At 42.8% G+C, this 15,360-nt stretch overlaps 1 protein-coding gene across 1 annotated transcript in view; it reads left to right on the top strand.

The window, feature by feature from the left end:
- The window catches only part of ITGA5 (integrin subunit alpha 5), a 122,685-nt gene that overhangs the window by 96,147 nt on the left and 11,178 nt on the right, over nucleotides 1–15,360 (top strand). The window contains exons 19-26 of the mRNA XM_073663161.1: nucleotides 693–757; nucleotides 2,167–2,314; nucleotides 2,804–2,896; nucleotides 5,683–5,762; nucleotides 7,366–7,446; nucleotides 11,975–12,080; nucleotides 12,185–12,343; nucleotides 14,147–14,233. Coding sequence (XP_073519262.1) covers nucleotides 693–757; nucleotides 2,167–2,314; nucleotides 2,804–2,896; nucleotides 5,683–5,762; nucleotides 7,366–7,446; nucleotides 11,975–12,080; nucleotides 12,185–12,343; nucleotides 14,147–14,233 — 819 coding nt within the window. The remainder of the gene's footprint in view (nucleotides 1–692; nucleotides 758–2,166; nucleotides 2,315–2,803; nucleotides 2,897–5,682; nucleotides 5,763–7,365; nucleotides 7,447–11,974; nucleotides 12,081–12,184; nucleotides 12,344–14,146; nucleotides 14,234–15,360) is intronic.

Genomic DNA, 15,360 nt, shown 5'->3' with positions numbered 1-15,360 from the left:
TTGAACAGCCATTCTATGTGGAGTCCCTTTTAAGGACACTGCTTAAGTCAGAACATGGCCCTGACCTCCTGGGACAGTGGGGAATCTCCACTTAATACTTGACTGTCCTGCTGAATTTAAGCCCGGTTGGGATGTAGGAGTACAAAGCTATAGTGTATACATGTTGGGAAAAAGTTAAGTATGTTACAAAAGTCTTTCTCTGAGCGCATGATAATAAGCCTGTAGAACGTTATCCATAACCTTGTAGATGTACAGGAGAACAAGACCTTAAACAACTAGAAATACATGTTTCAATTACATTTGCAATCACTGGGCAGCAGTGAAGTCTTTAGTAAGTAATGTGATAATTAATTAACTCGTGTACCGGCACATGAGATTATCAAACCAGTCCTGTATAATCACTTGAGTACAGTATCACCGGACTATATATTCTTAAATGGCAGGTACTCTTATCTGATGCCTAAAACAGAGAAGTTGGGCAGTGATTACTTTTCGGATGCATGTAATTGCTCAAAGAAATTGCACGGTAATGCGATGTGCTCAATAAAGTCTTATATTGCCGTCATAATCAGATTTAAAAAAAAAAAATGAAAATATTGGAAAAACCATTTTAATGGACTAATAGTTGATATTCTGCTAGTTCTTGTTCATAGGCATAAATATATTTAACACGTGATGTGTTTCTTTGTCAGGCTCAGATTCAGCTGGACTGTGATAATAATATCTGTGTCCCGGACTTGAAGCTCAATGTTACCAGGTAGGTCTGATGTTCATTCTAAACATTACCGGACATTTTTGCTGAATATTTTTTGCCATCTGGTAAGATAAAGTGAATCTGACAGTTTATATGTGCTGCCCAATCTACAGGCAGCATCTATCGGGTACTGGCTGTGTGATCTCAGCCAGATATGTTTTAACACTTTTTTTAAAGGAGGGTGGGTCCCCGGCAGCTTCTCCCCACCCACTGCTCTGGATTGACGGGTCTCTGCCTACACGCGTTACAAGATAACACACAGTTCGACTCAAACCAGGAGGAGTGAGGGCCATGAACGCAAATTTACAATCTGAGACTGCTGATACGTTGGATACAATCAACAATGTATGAGAATTTTGATAGGTTCACATTTTAGTCATGCAAATTAAAAAAAACTTTTTTAGATACATTTTTTTATTTTTTATTATAGGCATAGATTGTATAAATAACCTTATACCGGCTTGTTAATGGATTTGAGATGTTGAACTTCTTACACCAAGGGCAGTCAACCATGGATCTCGGTCCTGTCACGGACCACTATGCACGGACTGGCTAAAGGTCTCCCGATCAGAACATGACGGCTTCATATACTTCTATGATGCTGATCCACACTCCAGCTGGTCCGTGCATTGGAGTCCATGATCGGACAGAGATGGCAATTTGTGTAGAGATGTATATTGTACATTCTGTATGTGGACCAAAGCTATTCCTGTTTTGAGCATTTTTTTAGGAGGATTCGTGCATTTTCACACTACTGGGGTATTGGGCATAGATAAAACACAGCAAAAAAGGGCAGCAGTGTTTACCTGCCCAGATCTTCAGAACTAAATGCACTACCAGGGTGCCGCAAACCCACATAAAGATGGCGGCTACACAGGTTCAAAATACTGATGAGACCACCACTCACAACCTACATTTCATGGAGGGGGTGACTGCTTAGTATTTGAATTGCACACAAAAAGGCTTGTATAGGGTGCTGTTCACCCTAGTGTATTGGGCATAGCATTGACTGTGGGGGGCCAGCAACAAAAGGGGTCCACTACCATACAGAGGGGAGGCATATTTAGTCATCACTGTGGATGCAACTGAAATATGGACGTGACTTCCCTAATTTTAAGTTGGATCATAAGCGTTTTTAAATGTTGATATTGGCACTTATGGTTCTGTTACGCCCCTGTTGAAATCCTGATTTGTGGTAGTTTTTCAGAATTTTTAGTGATTCAAGCTTTGAGAAGTATTAGCGGAAGTGTAACTCATGTTGGGTGTTTTCCTGCTGCCTTGTTTCCAGCCTTGTTCTTATGACTCACTTTTTCTCTGTGATGGAATAAATGAATAGACTTTGCTATGTAATTTAGGATTTCTTTGCACTTTTTAGAAGTGTATTACAAGTATTTTATTCTTTGTTGTTGCAGCGATCGAAAATCTGTGTATCTTGGTGATGACAACTCTTTGGTCCTAATGTTTAACGCTGTAAATGATGGTGAAGGTGGTGCTTATGAGGCCGAGCTCTACATCCTCTTGCCCCCAGAGGCGGAGTACAGTGGCATTCTGAGAAATGAAGTAAGACTCCTTGGTGTTCTCCCTTTGGGTACTATGTGATCGTGTAATGGCACATATAAGTGGTGTCAAAAAGTAATAAGTATCTTCACTTCTCATTTGTTGAATGAATGTTTGTCACCTGCTTTTAGCATTTCCATAATTCAGAGTGTAAACTCTTAGCAGAGATTGTAAATGTATTACTAATTCCTTAAAACCTATGTGAAAATTTGACACCCCCCCCCCCCCCCCACTCTTTATTTAATTTATGAAGAAGCAGCAAAATTCTTTCAGGATCTGTTAATCCAACGCTGTTGAACTTAGTTTTCTATCCCCCTCCCCTGAATCATTGAATTGTAATACTGCGTGTGCCATATAGCTGTCTCTTTATTTTTCCTGGTTTCACTTCTTCTGCTTTACTAATGTTGTACACCATATGTGTGTGTTTTTCCTTTTAAATAAGTTTTGACCCTTCTCTTCTTTTTTTTTTTTTTTTTTTGCTTCTGTCCACAGAATCCCTCTGTTGTGAACTGTCGCTATGAGCTACAGAATGAAACTCGTTTTGCTATATGTGACCTTGGAAACCCTATGAAACCTATGACCAATGTAGGCAGATTTAAAATATATGGACATGTTTGGGGGGGTTTATTTATTTTTTTTATTCTTAAGTGGATGTATATTTGTCTACAAATCATTTTTGTAATTGGGTGCCTTGAATTGAAATTTAGCACCTATTCCAGTTTATGGCCTTTGAATTGCACTAACTTTTGCTACCTGGCTGCATAAGTTAAAGGGGTTGTCCGGTCCAAATCGATAAGTTTGCAGTCACTCTGTGTGACTGCAGACTTGTGAATCCCCCAGCGCATGCAGGGTGCTCTGCGGGGATTCGCCGGTTTGAGTCGGGACCAGAGGGTATGTATGAGTTATGACGCGCCAAGGGGATGGGGACGACTCGGCGCCCGGGCCTTGCTGTTAGTTTTTTGGGGGATGTCGCGGTGGTTGGCTCCCGGGCCCGTACCCTGGGGTCACTCTTAAAAGCAAGGGATAATGGGGGAAAGGTGTATGGGATAGGAAAAGTTTGTGACGCCACCTGTGGTGTCTGGTGAGGATCACCAGCGCTGCTACAGTCCTCCTGAGGCCGGTGATCAGGCAGCTTAGTTGGTGCGACTCCCCACAGGTGGAGCAGGGCCTCAGGGCAGCATAGGAGAAGGGATGCAGGACAGAGGGGACCCAGCCGGGTCAGAAGAAGAATAGGCACACTCACAACAGTTCACTTCAGTACCTTTTACTTGGTGGTATTTCAGGCACGATCCAGGGTACTGTAGGGTGCATTTCAGGACTCTCCCCAGTGAGCGGGTGTGGGGCCTCCTGTTTCTTGCCTTTTCCTGATAAGTTTATGACCTGCCTGGAGCTAGGCCTAACTTGGTCTCTGTCTTGCACCTGCTGACCGGGTGGTAGGGCCTTCTGTTGGAGATCACTCTCCCTGGTCTCTTGGGCCTCTGTGATTCCTGACCCTGGAATCACTGTCAGCTTCTGGTGTTCCCGGGACATGTAGTTCGCCAGGGGTTCCGGTTGTTTCTGCTGGTCCTAGAGATCCTTGCAGACACGGACCCGGTGTCTGGTATATGGTCTTGGGGTGAGCTGGTTAAGCTCCTCTGCCCCCTATGTAGCTCGCTTACTCCACTTGCCTTCGGCCGCTCGGAGCCCTCACTAGGCTTCACACTGGCAGTAGGCCTCGCTACTCTTCACCACTCTTATGGCGTCGGCACGTCTTAGGCTCACTAACCTGAGCTCAATGAGTCTTGGCTGGACTGACAACCTCTCTGGCTGCAGCAGACTGACTGTAGACTCCAGGCTGCAGACTCCAGTCTGACTTAGACTTCATACTCCCAGACTTGACAGACTCTAGACTGACTGACTGCCTAGCTCCACCTTCCCTTTTTATATCCCTAACTGGCTCCCTCTGGTGGTCTGAGGTGGAAGGTGGAAGTGTGTGAATGCTATGAGGGCCTCTTGTGGAAGAATCTGTCCATGCACCCCTCTAGGATTTGTGGCACCAATGCACAGCAGGGCGCCACATATACATCCTCCTGGCCAGCGCCTATCCAGTGAGGGCGGCTTCACTCCATACACTTGAATTGAGTGAGGCCACACCCCGTCTAGTGATGTGGCACTCCTATGGACGTGGCTGATTAGAGGACGCGGCCTCACCCCAATCAAATGTATGGCAGGGAGGCTGCGCCCACTGGCCAAGAGTATGTATTAACTTATACATACCCTGCAAGGAATTTATATTCTGTGTTTGCGTGAGCTTCCTCCCACATTCCAAAGACATACTAATAGGGAATCTAGATTGAGAGCCCCAATGGAGACCATGCCGATAATGTCTGTAAAGCGCTGTGGCATTAGTGCCGCTATATAAGTGAGTAAAATAAATAAGTACCTTCCAGTCCCGACTCAGAAACCGGCGAAACCACGCAGCGCATAGTCCGTGCACTGGCGGGATACAGAAGTCTGCAGACTTATCGATTTGGACCGGAAAACCCCTTTAACTCTTTGGGGTTTGTTTACAAGCGCAGATTAACTTTTGAACGATGCAACCATAACTTATGACTAGCAAACAATGTCAGACAAATGTCTATGCAGGACAAAAATCGTGAATGAAATGGTTCAATAGCAATTGGAGATTAGTGAATAAACTCAAATTTTACAAAAATTTGCATTTGCTAAAATTCTGGGAGGTTTTTGTAATCCTCTTCCACTGTCTGCCGCCATTTTCCTGAACCATAATAGGGGTTTATAAGTTTTTTTTTTTTAAATAAATTGTTATGGCACACAGGAGGGTTGGTGGTCAAGGTAAACATCATGGAAGTTAGTATCTGACAGATTATTGACCAGTGTAAATGCAGCTTTAGTTTCCACCTCCTGAGCTCTGCTCAGCTGATTTTGCCCATAAAATGTGGCTAATTTTTTATGTGGCCATAAATCAGTTAAGAGGAGTTCAGAAGAAAGTGTTATAAACGCTCTTGTCAAAACGAGCTCATGGATGAATGGAGTCAACTCATTCTACTGCCAGATGTAGAAAACCAACATGTAATGTAGTATTACATGTCAGCCAACCATGCAGTATATTGGCCAGTCAGTAGGTCTATTGAAGTGAGATTCCCTCTTTGCTAAAGATCCCTCCCTATGGGCCAGAACAACTCAAAGTCTTCTTATTCTATGATGATTCTATGACCTTAAATGACCTTTAATTTGTTCCACCTAGAATATCCCATTGCCGCCTATCTAGTTTTATAGATGATTAATGCTCGTTTTCACTATAGTGTACTTGGAATAAGATTTGTAGAAAGTTTGGGCTTACATTGCCCCTTATTTCTCTCTTCATCTAGCTGTGGGGTGGATTGAGGTTCACTGTGCCTCATCTTCGTGATTCCAGCCACAAAGTGCAGTTTGACTGTCAGATTCGCAGGTATGTGTATATACATTTGGGTGTATCGCCTTGCTGCTTTTTTCATACACCTGTTGGGTTATACCTTCAGGGTTGTAGCCATTAATGCGTGCTTTTCTAAAATGGATACATGTTAAGGCATCAGCTTAAATTGGTTGAAACAATGGGCCCGATTCAGAAAACTAGTGTAAAACTAATGCAAATGTCGCCATTGTTCTTGTCCCATAAAAAGTTTGAGGCTTTTGGTGGATCTATGCCAGCTCCGCCAATTATTAGAAAAGTCAGTTGAGCCAAAAAAAGGAGTCCTGGTCGGTCACAGCCTGAGAAATTAATTATTTACACCATTAAAGTGGCATTAATTCTAGCAAACGTATACTCCAGTGGAGTAAACTTCTGCCTTTGGTGCACTCCAGCTGACAGATGAGCTAAATTCATTGAGACGCATCCCTCTTAGGCTATGTGCCCACGATGCAGAAATGCTCCGGATTTTTTCCTGAGCGTTTCTGCATCTCCCTGGCAGAAAAAACACATGCGGATTGTACATGTGTTTTTCCTGCCAGGGACATGCGGATGTGAAGCGTTCTTCACTTGCATTTCCACATGCGGGTTGACAATTTCTTTCCAAGCGATTTTAGCATCACTTGGAAAGTGCTTGACAACTTGGTCACACTATATAAATCCATGCAACCGGCATGGATTTATATAGTGTGACCGAAAGAATGGTAAAAAAATAAAATAAAAAATCTATACTTTCCTTCCGATGGCCCCCGCAGTCTTGCTCTGCTCCGTCTTGGCTGCCGGTAGCTCGCGGTACACTACACTGAAGGACCTGCCGTCACATGACTATGATGTCAGTGCAGGTCCTTCAGTCCACCGCAATCTGCTGGCAAGCGAAGACTAGGAGACCGGGGGCCATCAGAAGGTAAATATAATATTTTTTATTTTATTCTTTTTTCTTTTTTTACATGTTCTATGGTACCCGGGTCTCCTGTCCTCCACACCCGGGTACCATCCGCACATTGAAATCCACATGTACAAATGCAGTGATGCGGAATCCAAGCGATTCAATGCAAGTCAATGGCAGCAAAAACGCCGCGCTTCTGCAAAATAATTGGTAGTGCTTTTTTTTTTTTACGCAATGATAATCCGCAGTGGAAATTTCTGCAGCATGTGCACAGCACATGCGGATTATCATTGCGGAACATGGCAGGCCTTCTACCATGCGTTTTTTAAGCGCTTCTGCAACGTTTTTGCCGCTGCGGAAACGCTTAAAACAACGCATCGTGGGCACACAGCCTTAATGAACTTTGTGCATCCGAATCCAGTGGATACTGCACCAGGATGCCAGTCTTGATTTAATTGACCCCCAGGTGCTTGCCAAAAAATTTTATTGGAGAAGTTGCAGCAAAAAAAGGCTCCAAATATTCCACAATGCATCGGCTGTGTAAGTCATGTTAATATGAGGCATGAAAGATTATGTTGAAGAGCATTGTAGCAAGCCAACATGGCTGCAGTAGGGACTACAGTTTTATGTACAGTTACTAAGAAATGTCAAGGCTTAGTTCACATTCAGCAGCTTCATATGTTCTATATAGAACTTTTTGTATCACATTCTCTTTTACAGCAAAAATGCTAATAACTCCCAGAGTGAGCTTGTGCAGCTAACCATCGGTGTTGAAGCTAAAACCTCTGTGTCATTCCTCGGGTAAGTTGGCACATAAAGGTAACAGCTTTTTTTAAATATATGTCTCTATCCTCTCCTTTCTATAACCCCTTTGATCCTACTGTGTCTAATTGTGCAGTTAGGCTGTGTGCCCACGTAGCGTTTTTCAAGCGTATATGCTGCGGAATTTCCGCAGCGTAAACGCTTGTGAAACGCTAGGTAATCCGCTCCCCATGGTCCCCAAGGGGATTCCGCAAGTTCTATGCACATGCTGCGGATTTTTCCACAGCGTTTATGCTGCGCTCAAAAATCCGCAGCATGTCCATTAATTTTGCGTTTACGCAAGCGGAATTGCCTTTGTGCAATGCATTAAAAAATGCAAGGCAATTCCGCATGTGGGAAACACACGAAAAACACGCGATAAACGTGTGCGGAATTCCGCATGCGTTTTTCGGGGAGAGGACTTGCAGAAATGAAGCAGAAATTTTCTGCTTCATTTCTGCAACGTGGGCACATAGCCTTAAAGGGAATCTGTCAAAAGGCGCTTGCTTTGTCCCTACATCATGCTGCTGTCATATTACAGAGACCCCAATTCCAACTATGTGTCGCTTAATTTACTTGTGCAGCAGTTGTGATCGAATCAGTTTTCTGTTACAGATGTAGCAGAGCTCACTTGTTGCGATGTATATAGCCCTGCCCACACCATAGCTCTGTGTGCTCGAGGCATGGCTGGACCAGGAGGCACGAGGCCAGTTGTCCTGTAGTCATCTCTTGCTGATAAAACACTGATTTGTACTGAAACAGCAAAACACAGCCTAATAAGTGACACATCACTGGAACCAGGCTCTCTTCCCCTACATTATAGTGCTCTCAGATTACCTAGCAAGAACCTGGTGACAAATTCACTTTAAAACTGAGAAACCTATAAAGAAATCAGTGTCCTCTTAGCCCAGACATGTCCCCCTTTTTTCTCCTCAATATCCTGTGTCTGGATGTACGGCTGCAACAGGAGCCTCACCCCTCCTTGTCTGAAATATTGCAAAAATATTGTTAAAGTGATAGTCCGGTCTTAGGCTGCAAGTCTGCAGTCACTGTTTGACTGCAGACTTGTGAATCCCTCATATCATGCTCACTGTGAGGATTCTCTGATGCCAGGAGCAGGGGGGGTCATGTGACTGCAAGTATGCAATTTGTATACTTCCAGCCACATTCCAACTAGACAGTGTCCGGCCTTAATTCATACACTTGCATTGAGCGTGGCCCCGCCCATCTAGTCGTCATGTGGCCGCATGTATGCAAATCACACACTTTAGCTCACGCGCTCGCCACTACTGGCACTGGAGTATCCTCACAGCACGTAATGTGAGGATTCACAAGTCTGCAGTCACACTGTGACTTATACCTGAAGGCCAGACAACCCCTTTAAGCCATGTCCCTTTTGATTAAGACCCACCACATTAGCAGGACATTAACACTTGTGCTCTCTGCAAGATTCTTACAACACTGCATACAGAGATTCCTGCAGACTGATGCAATGTGTGGTCGGTGTATTGTCATTTTTAATTTCTCATTTATTTTTAGATTTAATTTAATTTTAAATTTAATGCATGAAAACAGAGATTTTATTAAGCCTTGTGCACATTTAGCCTTCAGGCTTAGTGCCCACGATGCAGAAATTTTCCTGAGCATTTCTGCATCTCCTTGGCAGAAAAACGCATGTGGTTTTTGCATGCGAATTTGCCATGCATTTTTCCAATGCATTGTATAGGCAAATGCGCAAAATAAAATCCACGCAGAAAAAATCCTGACCATGTGCACAGAACTTGCAGAATGTCATAGGAAGTCATGGGATAACGTATGCAATGCGTTTCCGCGCTGCAAATCCGCACCAAAAACGCATCGTGGGCACACAGCGTCAGAGCTGAAGAAAAATCTCCATTTAAAAGTGTGGAAAAGCCAGAGAAAACAAAGCGTAGATGCACTCATTGCTTAATTCTGTTACAGCCAGAACATCTACTGCATTCAATTTGGCAATCTCTGTATAAGGGGCCATGACATGGGCTTAATTTTACTTGGTTTGTGTGCTCAACTTTTAAGTGTTCACTCCTGGAAGCTTATCCTCACTGCTCCATAACATATCCTGTGCCTCCAGCTAAGGCCTCAATATTTACATTAGATAAAGATCATGGTCACTTCAAAAGATCAGGACTCTTCCACCAAGTGACTGACCTACTGGTATCTGACAGGTGAAGGTGACCCTAGGACCTCATGTTACTCCTGCTTAACTTCTCTATCAGGAAAAGCAATCCTAATGATTACTAGTATCTTTACCTATAAATAGAGGATTACAGCAAAGGTAAATAATATAAAATAAAACTTTTACTTTATTAGATTAGAAAGTTAATTACACAAGACAAACCACTTAGAAAATAGTTAGCTGTTGAGTGGTGCAGGGTTATCAAACTATTTTTTCTTTCTGTATTAAGAATAAAATTGGACCTCTTTGCAGTTTTCACATTAGCTACTGTGGCTTTTTAAGACTGGAAATCTTCATGTAAATTAGCCGGACCGAACAGGCTCCATCCCTATTTTGCATTGAAGCATCTAATCAGCGTGTGCAATTGGTGTTGTGAACAGAAGAGTGGCAGGGTCCAGCTGTGATAACACTGGATCCACCAATCACAATAAGGGTTATCAGCTGTGTCTAGAGGTGTTACCTGTCATTGTAATCCTACCTCTGCTGATAAGGAGCCTGCTGAAAACTGTTCCTGAAAATATAGGAAGTAAAATCCTTAAGTCTCAGTCGCCAGTGGGAAGATTGCAGTATTTCAATTACTTTTTTAAAATAAAGATCATATTGAAAATAAAATTAAATACAAATCTAAAATACATGTGAACACACAAATCTGAATTAAATGGGTTATTGCGTGACCATCAGCTGACTAAATGACGTCACCGCAGGTCCTGCCAGTACACCGCGGACGCCAAGGAGCGAGGACGCTGCCGGGAGAGGTGTGTATACAGGTTTTTTGTTTTTTTTTAACTTTTTTTTTTTTCTTTTTCTCACCGTGTGTTAGCTGGGATAAAGAGGAGTTGTAGTCTCCTCTTTATCCTGGGTACCACATGCACCGTGATTATGCTGCAAATTCGTGGCCATTGAATTTAATTGAAACGCAGCAAATCCACATATACCTGCGGGTTTGCTGGGTTTCAATGTTCCTCAATGGCCGCAAATTTGCAGCGTAATCACAGTAGAAATGGTCATGCTGCGTTTTGCAGCGCAATGCGAATTCGGCGCGCTAATTAGCGCATCATGTGCACAGCACATCCGAATTCACATTGCTTTGCATGGCAGACTGCTTTACAAGCGTTTTCGCGGCTGCAAAATCGCTACGTGGGCACATGGCCTAACAGCTGATCAGAGTTTGTGCCAGACCCTGGCCGATCACACATTGATGCCCTATTCTAAGGATAGGGCATCAATGTAAAAGTAGTGGACAACCTCTTTAAGAATTACAACATCTCTGAAGTTGATTTTTAAAAAGTAAATAAATCAGCCTGATCAGGTCTTAAAGATCAGTTAATGAATGCACAGAGTAGGTAAAGGAGGCGCTAATGGGCAGTTCACTCACAGTAGCTGCGAATTTTCAGACAGGGAACCACTTGGTGTCCGTAAATGTGTATAAATTGGTAATTATGATTTTAATTCGCGCTAAACAGTAGTGAGACGGACTCAGGGGGTGAAGCTTAAAATTCCTTTATTGGGTCATAAAATGTTCTATTTCCTGATTTAAAAGTAAATATTCTTTAAAATACACCGCAAGGTACACAGTGATCTAAAAGATATGTGTATATAAATAGGAGCATAAATAAATAAATGATTCGAGGTCGTGTTCCTAGGGAATCCTTGGAAGACGATAGTAGATTCAGTGGGCTCTGAGATGGAGAAGAGGGATATTTGGTATTGGGTCTGCTTTGGAAGGTGAATATAGATAGTGGTAAAGATTGTACTTAAGTGTCTTTGAATTACCTGGGAAGATGATTTTGGTGTATTCTTGGTGGTATATGGAGTGTTCTATGAAAGGCTTCCTGTAGTATGATCTAAGGTAAAGGACAAGGGGTTATTGTCTTGGGTATTGGTACTTGTTGAAAGTTATGGGAAGTAGTGGGATACCTGTTGTTGGGTTGAGAGTTGGCAGGCTGTTAGGAGCTTGCTGTTCAGGTATCCCGCTTGGACTGATGTCCTTATAGGTTAGGTTTCATTAGAATTGTCTGTTGATTCAAGCGTTTTACAGTGTAAGTTATTACGATGCAGTTGTTAAATCTAGTGACAGATTCTCTTAAGCTGGCCATTTAACTAAAATAAAATAATGAAGGCTCTTTATTTCGGTGGGATGCACCCATTGACTACTTTGTATTTGTATAGCGACGCTTTAACTGTCCTTCAACAGACATTAATTGTTGTTTTTTGATGTCTGTGCTGTTGTTCCTATGGGAGATAAATACTGGTGTTGGATTGGTTCTCACAGCCCAGTGGTGAATGCATTTATTTTTTCTATCTTCTATACAGGGTTTCTAAACCGGACATTGTAATCTTTCCACTGGCAAACTGGAAGCCAAGCAAACAGCTCAGCCAAGTAGAAGACGCCGGCCCCGAGGTTAATCATGTGTATGAGGTACGAGCACAATGTTTATTTTGTACGAAGCAAGAATTGGGAATGACAGGGTTAACCTGTACATGCAGTTATGAACCTACATTTTAGCTCTTTTATGTTTCCAGCTGGCAAATCTAGGGCCAAGTTCCATCAGTCATGGTGTCTTAACACTTAGCTGCCCCATAGTTCACAACCAAGAACAAACTATGTATGTCATGAACTATTCTGTGCAAGGATTGGGGAACTGTACAACAAGTCAGCCGCTCAACCCCTTCCAGCTGCAGGTAAGGACCAGCTTTTATTGCGCACCATGGTACATATGGGTGGCGGTGCGTTTTGATTTAAGCACTAAAAATTTGAGGGAAGGTGGAAAGGCAATTTTGGTAGGAGCTGCTGCCAGGGAGTTTGATTTCTTTTTGTTTCTTCAGATAATGAATGGCTTAATGCTCATTTACTCAAGCCAATAATTGACCCTAATGAATATTCAATAATATCACCCCATGTATACATGGCTTCAGATCAAGTTACATCTTTTATGAATGGTAAAATCTTCATTGTCGGCAGCACGTTCCTTCATATAAAAAGGGGCTGTGCTTCCAATAAAAATGAGTGTGTTCAGGTGAATTGTTGTGAAGATGATGGTTTGTCTACAAATGCTGACTGACACTATAAAAGGTTTCCATTTACAGTCAGTCTGCACCGTTCATTGGCACATTAAAGAATCCACCAAAAACTAAACTACCCTTCATCCTTCATTACACTGTTACTGGTTCCTTGATTTCAAAGATGCCGTCCCCATCCTCAAAGGGGTTTTCCCACGCACGAAAGTTCATTTTAATCAATAGATCTTGGAATAATAATAAGTTCCACAATTGGATGTGTTTAAATAAAATGTTCCTGTGCTGAGATAATCTTATAAATGAGCCCCTGCTGTGTACTGTGTAATGGCTGTGTCTGACTGTACAGGAACATGGTCTAATCATACCACAGCTCCTGGGCAGGTGGGGGGGGGAGCAAAAGAGTATACAAATATTACAGCATGGGATCAGAACTGATTCTTTTTGTGAGGTAAAACATTTCACTGCCTGTTTTTAAACAATATTTTACCTCACAGAAAGAATCGGCTGCGATTTCCCCCTGTCCTGTCTGTATACTCTTTTGCATCCCCCATGCCCGGGAGCTGTGGTATGATCAGACCATGTCCCTGCACGGTCAGACACAGCCATTACACAGTACACAGCAGGGGAACATTTATAAGATTATCTCAGCACAGGAACTTTTTTTTTTTTTAAATACATTCAATTGTGGAACTTATTATTCCAAGATCTATTGATTAAAATGAACTTTTGTTCATGGGAAAACCCCTTTAAAGTCCATTTACACTGTACTATCGGCGTGAAAGGGTGTTCCTAAGCGCGCTAATTTCACGATAGTCGTGCAGTGTAAACAAGCTACCGCTCATTCGTTAGATGAAGTGATCTTTTAGTTGCACAAAAGATCATTGTTCTCGGCAGCGCATCATTTTGTGTAAATGGGACTCTCCCTGCTGAGAATAATGCCAGGTTAAGCTCACTGGACGATCAATTACAGATTAAGTGCACATCAGAAGTGCAGTCAGCCTATGTAAGCAGACAATTAAACTACCTTCAACCAGAAAGCATGTTGGTGTTTATCACTTCATATCGAACAGTGTAAAGGCGCCATCATCTAGAACGGATTTCAGTACCATCATATACATGGTGGTCATCCTCTTTGAGAGGACCACCCACCTATACATACATTGTAAGGTGTTCTGAGCCTCTCTTGCCAGGAGATGGTGGGGAAAAGGATCAGCCATGTTGGATTTTCACATGCCCAATCCTTTTGTGAGACATAAGCCACGACAAGAGGAGTCAGGCAGTAGCCCGTTGATAAGGGGGGTGGGGAAAAGCAAATAAGTTGGGAAGAGTAGCAGTTGCTTGACCAAACATTTAGGCATACAGAAATGTTAGGTGTATGGTCAGTTTTATGATCCCAGGAACTTTTGAAAAATCCAAAACTATGATTTACTTAATTTTTACTTAATCTTTTAACTTTCTTATTTTCAGTATTCATCGGCAGAACAAAATCCATCTGGCCATCATATAGAACGTCGTGACACATCTCGAGTTTCTGCTGGAGGGTCACATCTTCTAGTAAGAGTTTCTGAATGTCACACCATATATTACTCTGGATCTCCTCTAACATATTGATCTGTGAAAGCCATAATCCAACTTTTAAGTGATAAAAATGTTGTCATTGTTGTTCTTAAAGAGGTTGTTCACTACTTTATCATTGATGACCTATCCTCTAGGCTAGGTCATCAATGTCTGATCAGTCGGGCTCTACCCGTCAACCCTGGCGATCAGCTGTCATCGGTGGCGGCAGCCGCTGACCGGAAAAGCCCAGTTGCAGAACTTTTCAAATCAATAGCATGCACACGTGCAGTACCTAGCCTCAGCCACTATCCGAGGACAGAGCAGCTCTAACACTGAGCAGTCACCGAGAACAACTGATCGGCGGGGGTGACTGGTGTCTGACCCTGACCTATTTTAAGGATAGGTCATCAATGATAAAGTAGTGGACACCCTCTTAAATATTATGCTTACATACTATTAGGGTATGTGCACACGATCCGGACAGGCAGTGCTTTGGACGCAGCATACTTTATGCTGCGTCCAAAGCGCTGCATTATATGAACGCAGGTGAATCCACGTGTGTTCATTGAACTATGTGGATTCCCCGCATTCAATACATTGTAGTGATCTAATTTCTGTTGCGAAGACTAGCGACTCCACAAGAGAAATTGACATGCTGCCATCTGGAAAGACTCGTCGCATGTTCGTGTCCGCGGGTGATCCACAGCCTCAGATGAACACTTAGTGGACATGGGATTTCTACAAATCCCTTCCACTATGCTGTAACATCTGGCACTGCGGGTTTGACGCTGCATAAGCATGCAGCGTCAAACCCGCGGCAGCTACTGATCGTGTGCACATACCCTTAAGGTGCTGTTCTCCAAAGTTACAAAAATATAGGTCGCTGAAATTCCAACTGCTGGATCCTTCTCTTCCCTGACAAATCTTTTAAGACAGAGTCTGGACGTCCCCATACAAATTAAACTGTAAGCCGATATCTGCAAATTCATCTGTCTTTTGTCTAATATTTATGGTGGGTCAGGGCCATATTAACCCATGGCTTTTAGCCAATTCAGGACTCTTCAATCTTTCAACCCGCTACAGTAGACAACCTGGTCCTACTTGTACACCCCAGTAAATAGACC

Source organism: Phyllobates terribilis, unplaced genomic scaffold, assembly GCF_046119375.1.
Source record: "Phyllobates terribilis strain yellow unplaced genomic scaffold, ASM4611937v1 Scaffold_2__4_contigs__length_985480577, whole genome shotgun sequence".
NCBI classification, from domain to species: Eukaryota; Metazoa; Chordata; class Amphibia; order Anura; family Dendrobatidae; genus Phyllobates; species Phyllobates terribilis.
The sequence above is the reverse complement of the archived record's forward strand: the minus strand, read 5'-3'. Positions and strand labels throughout refer to the sequence as shown.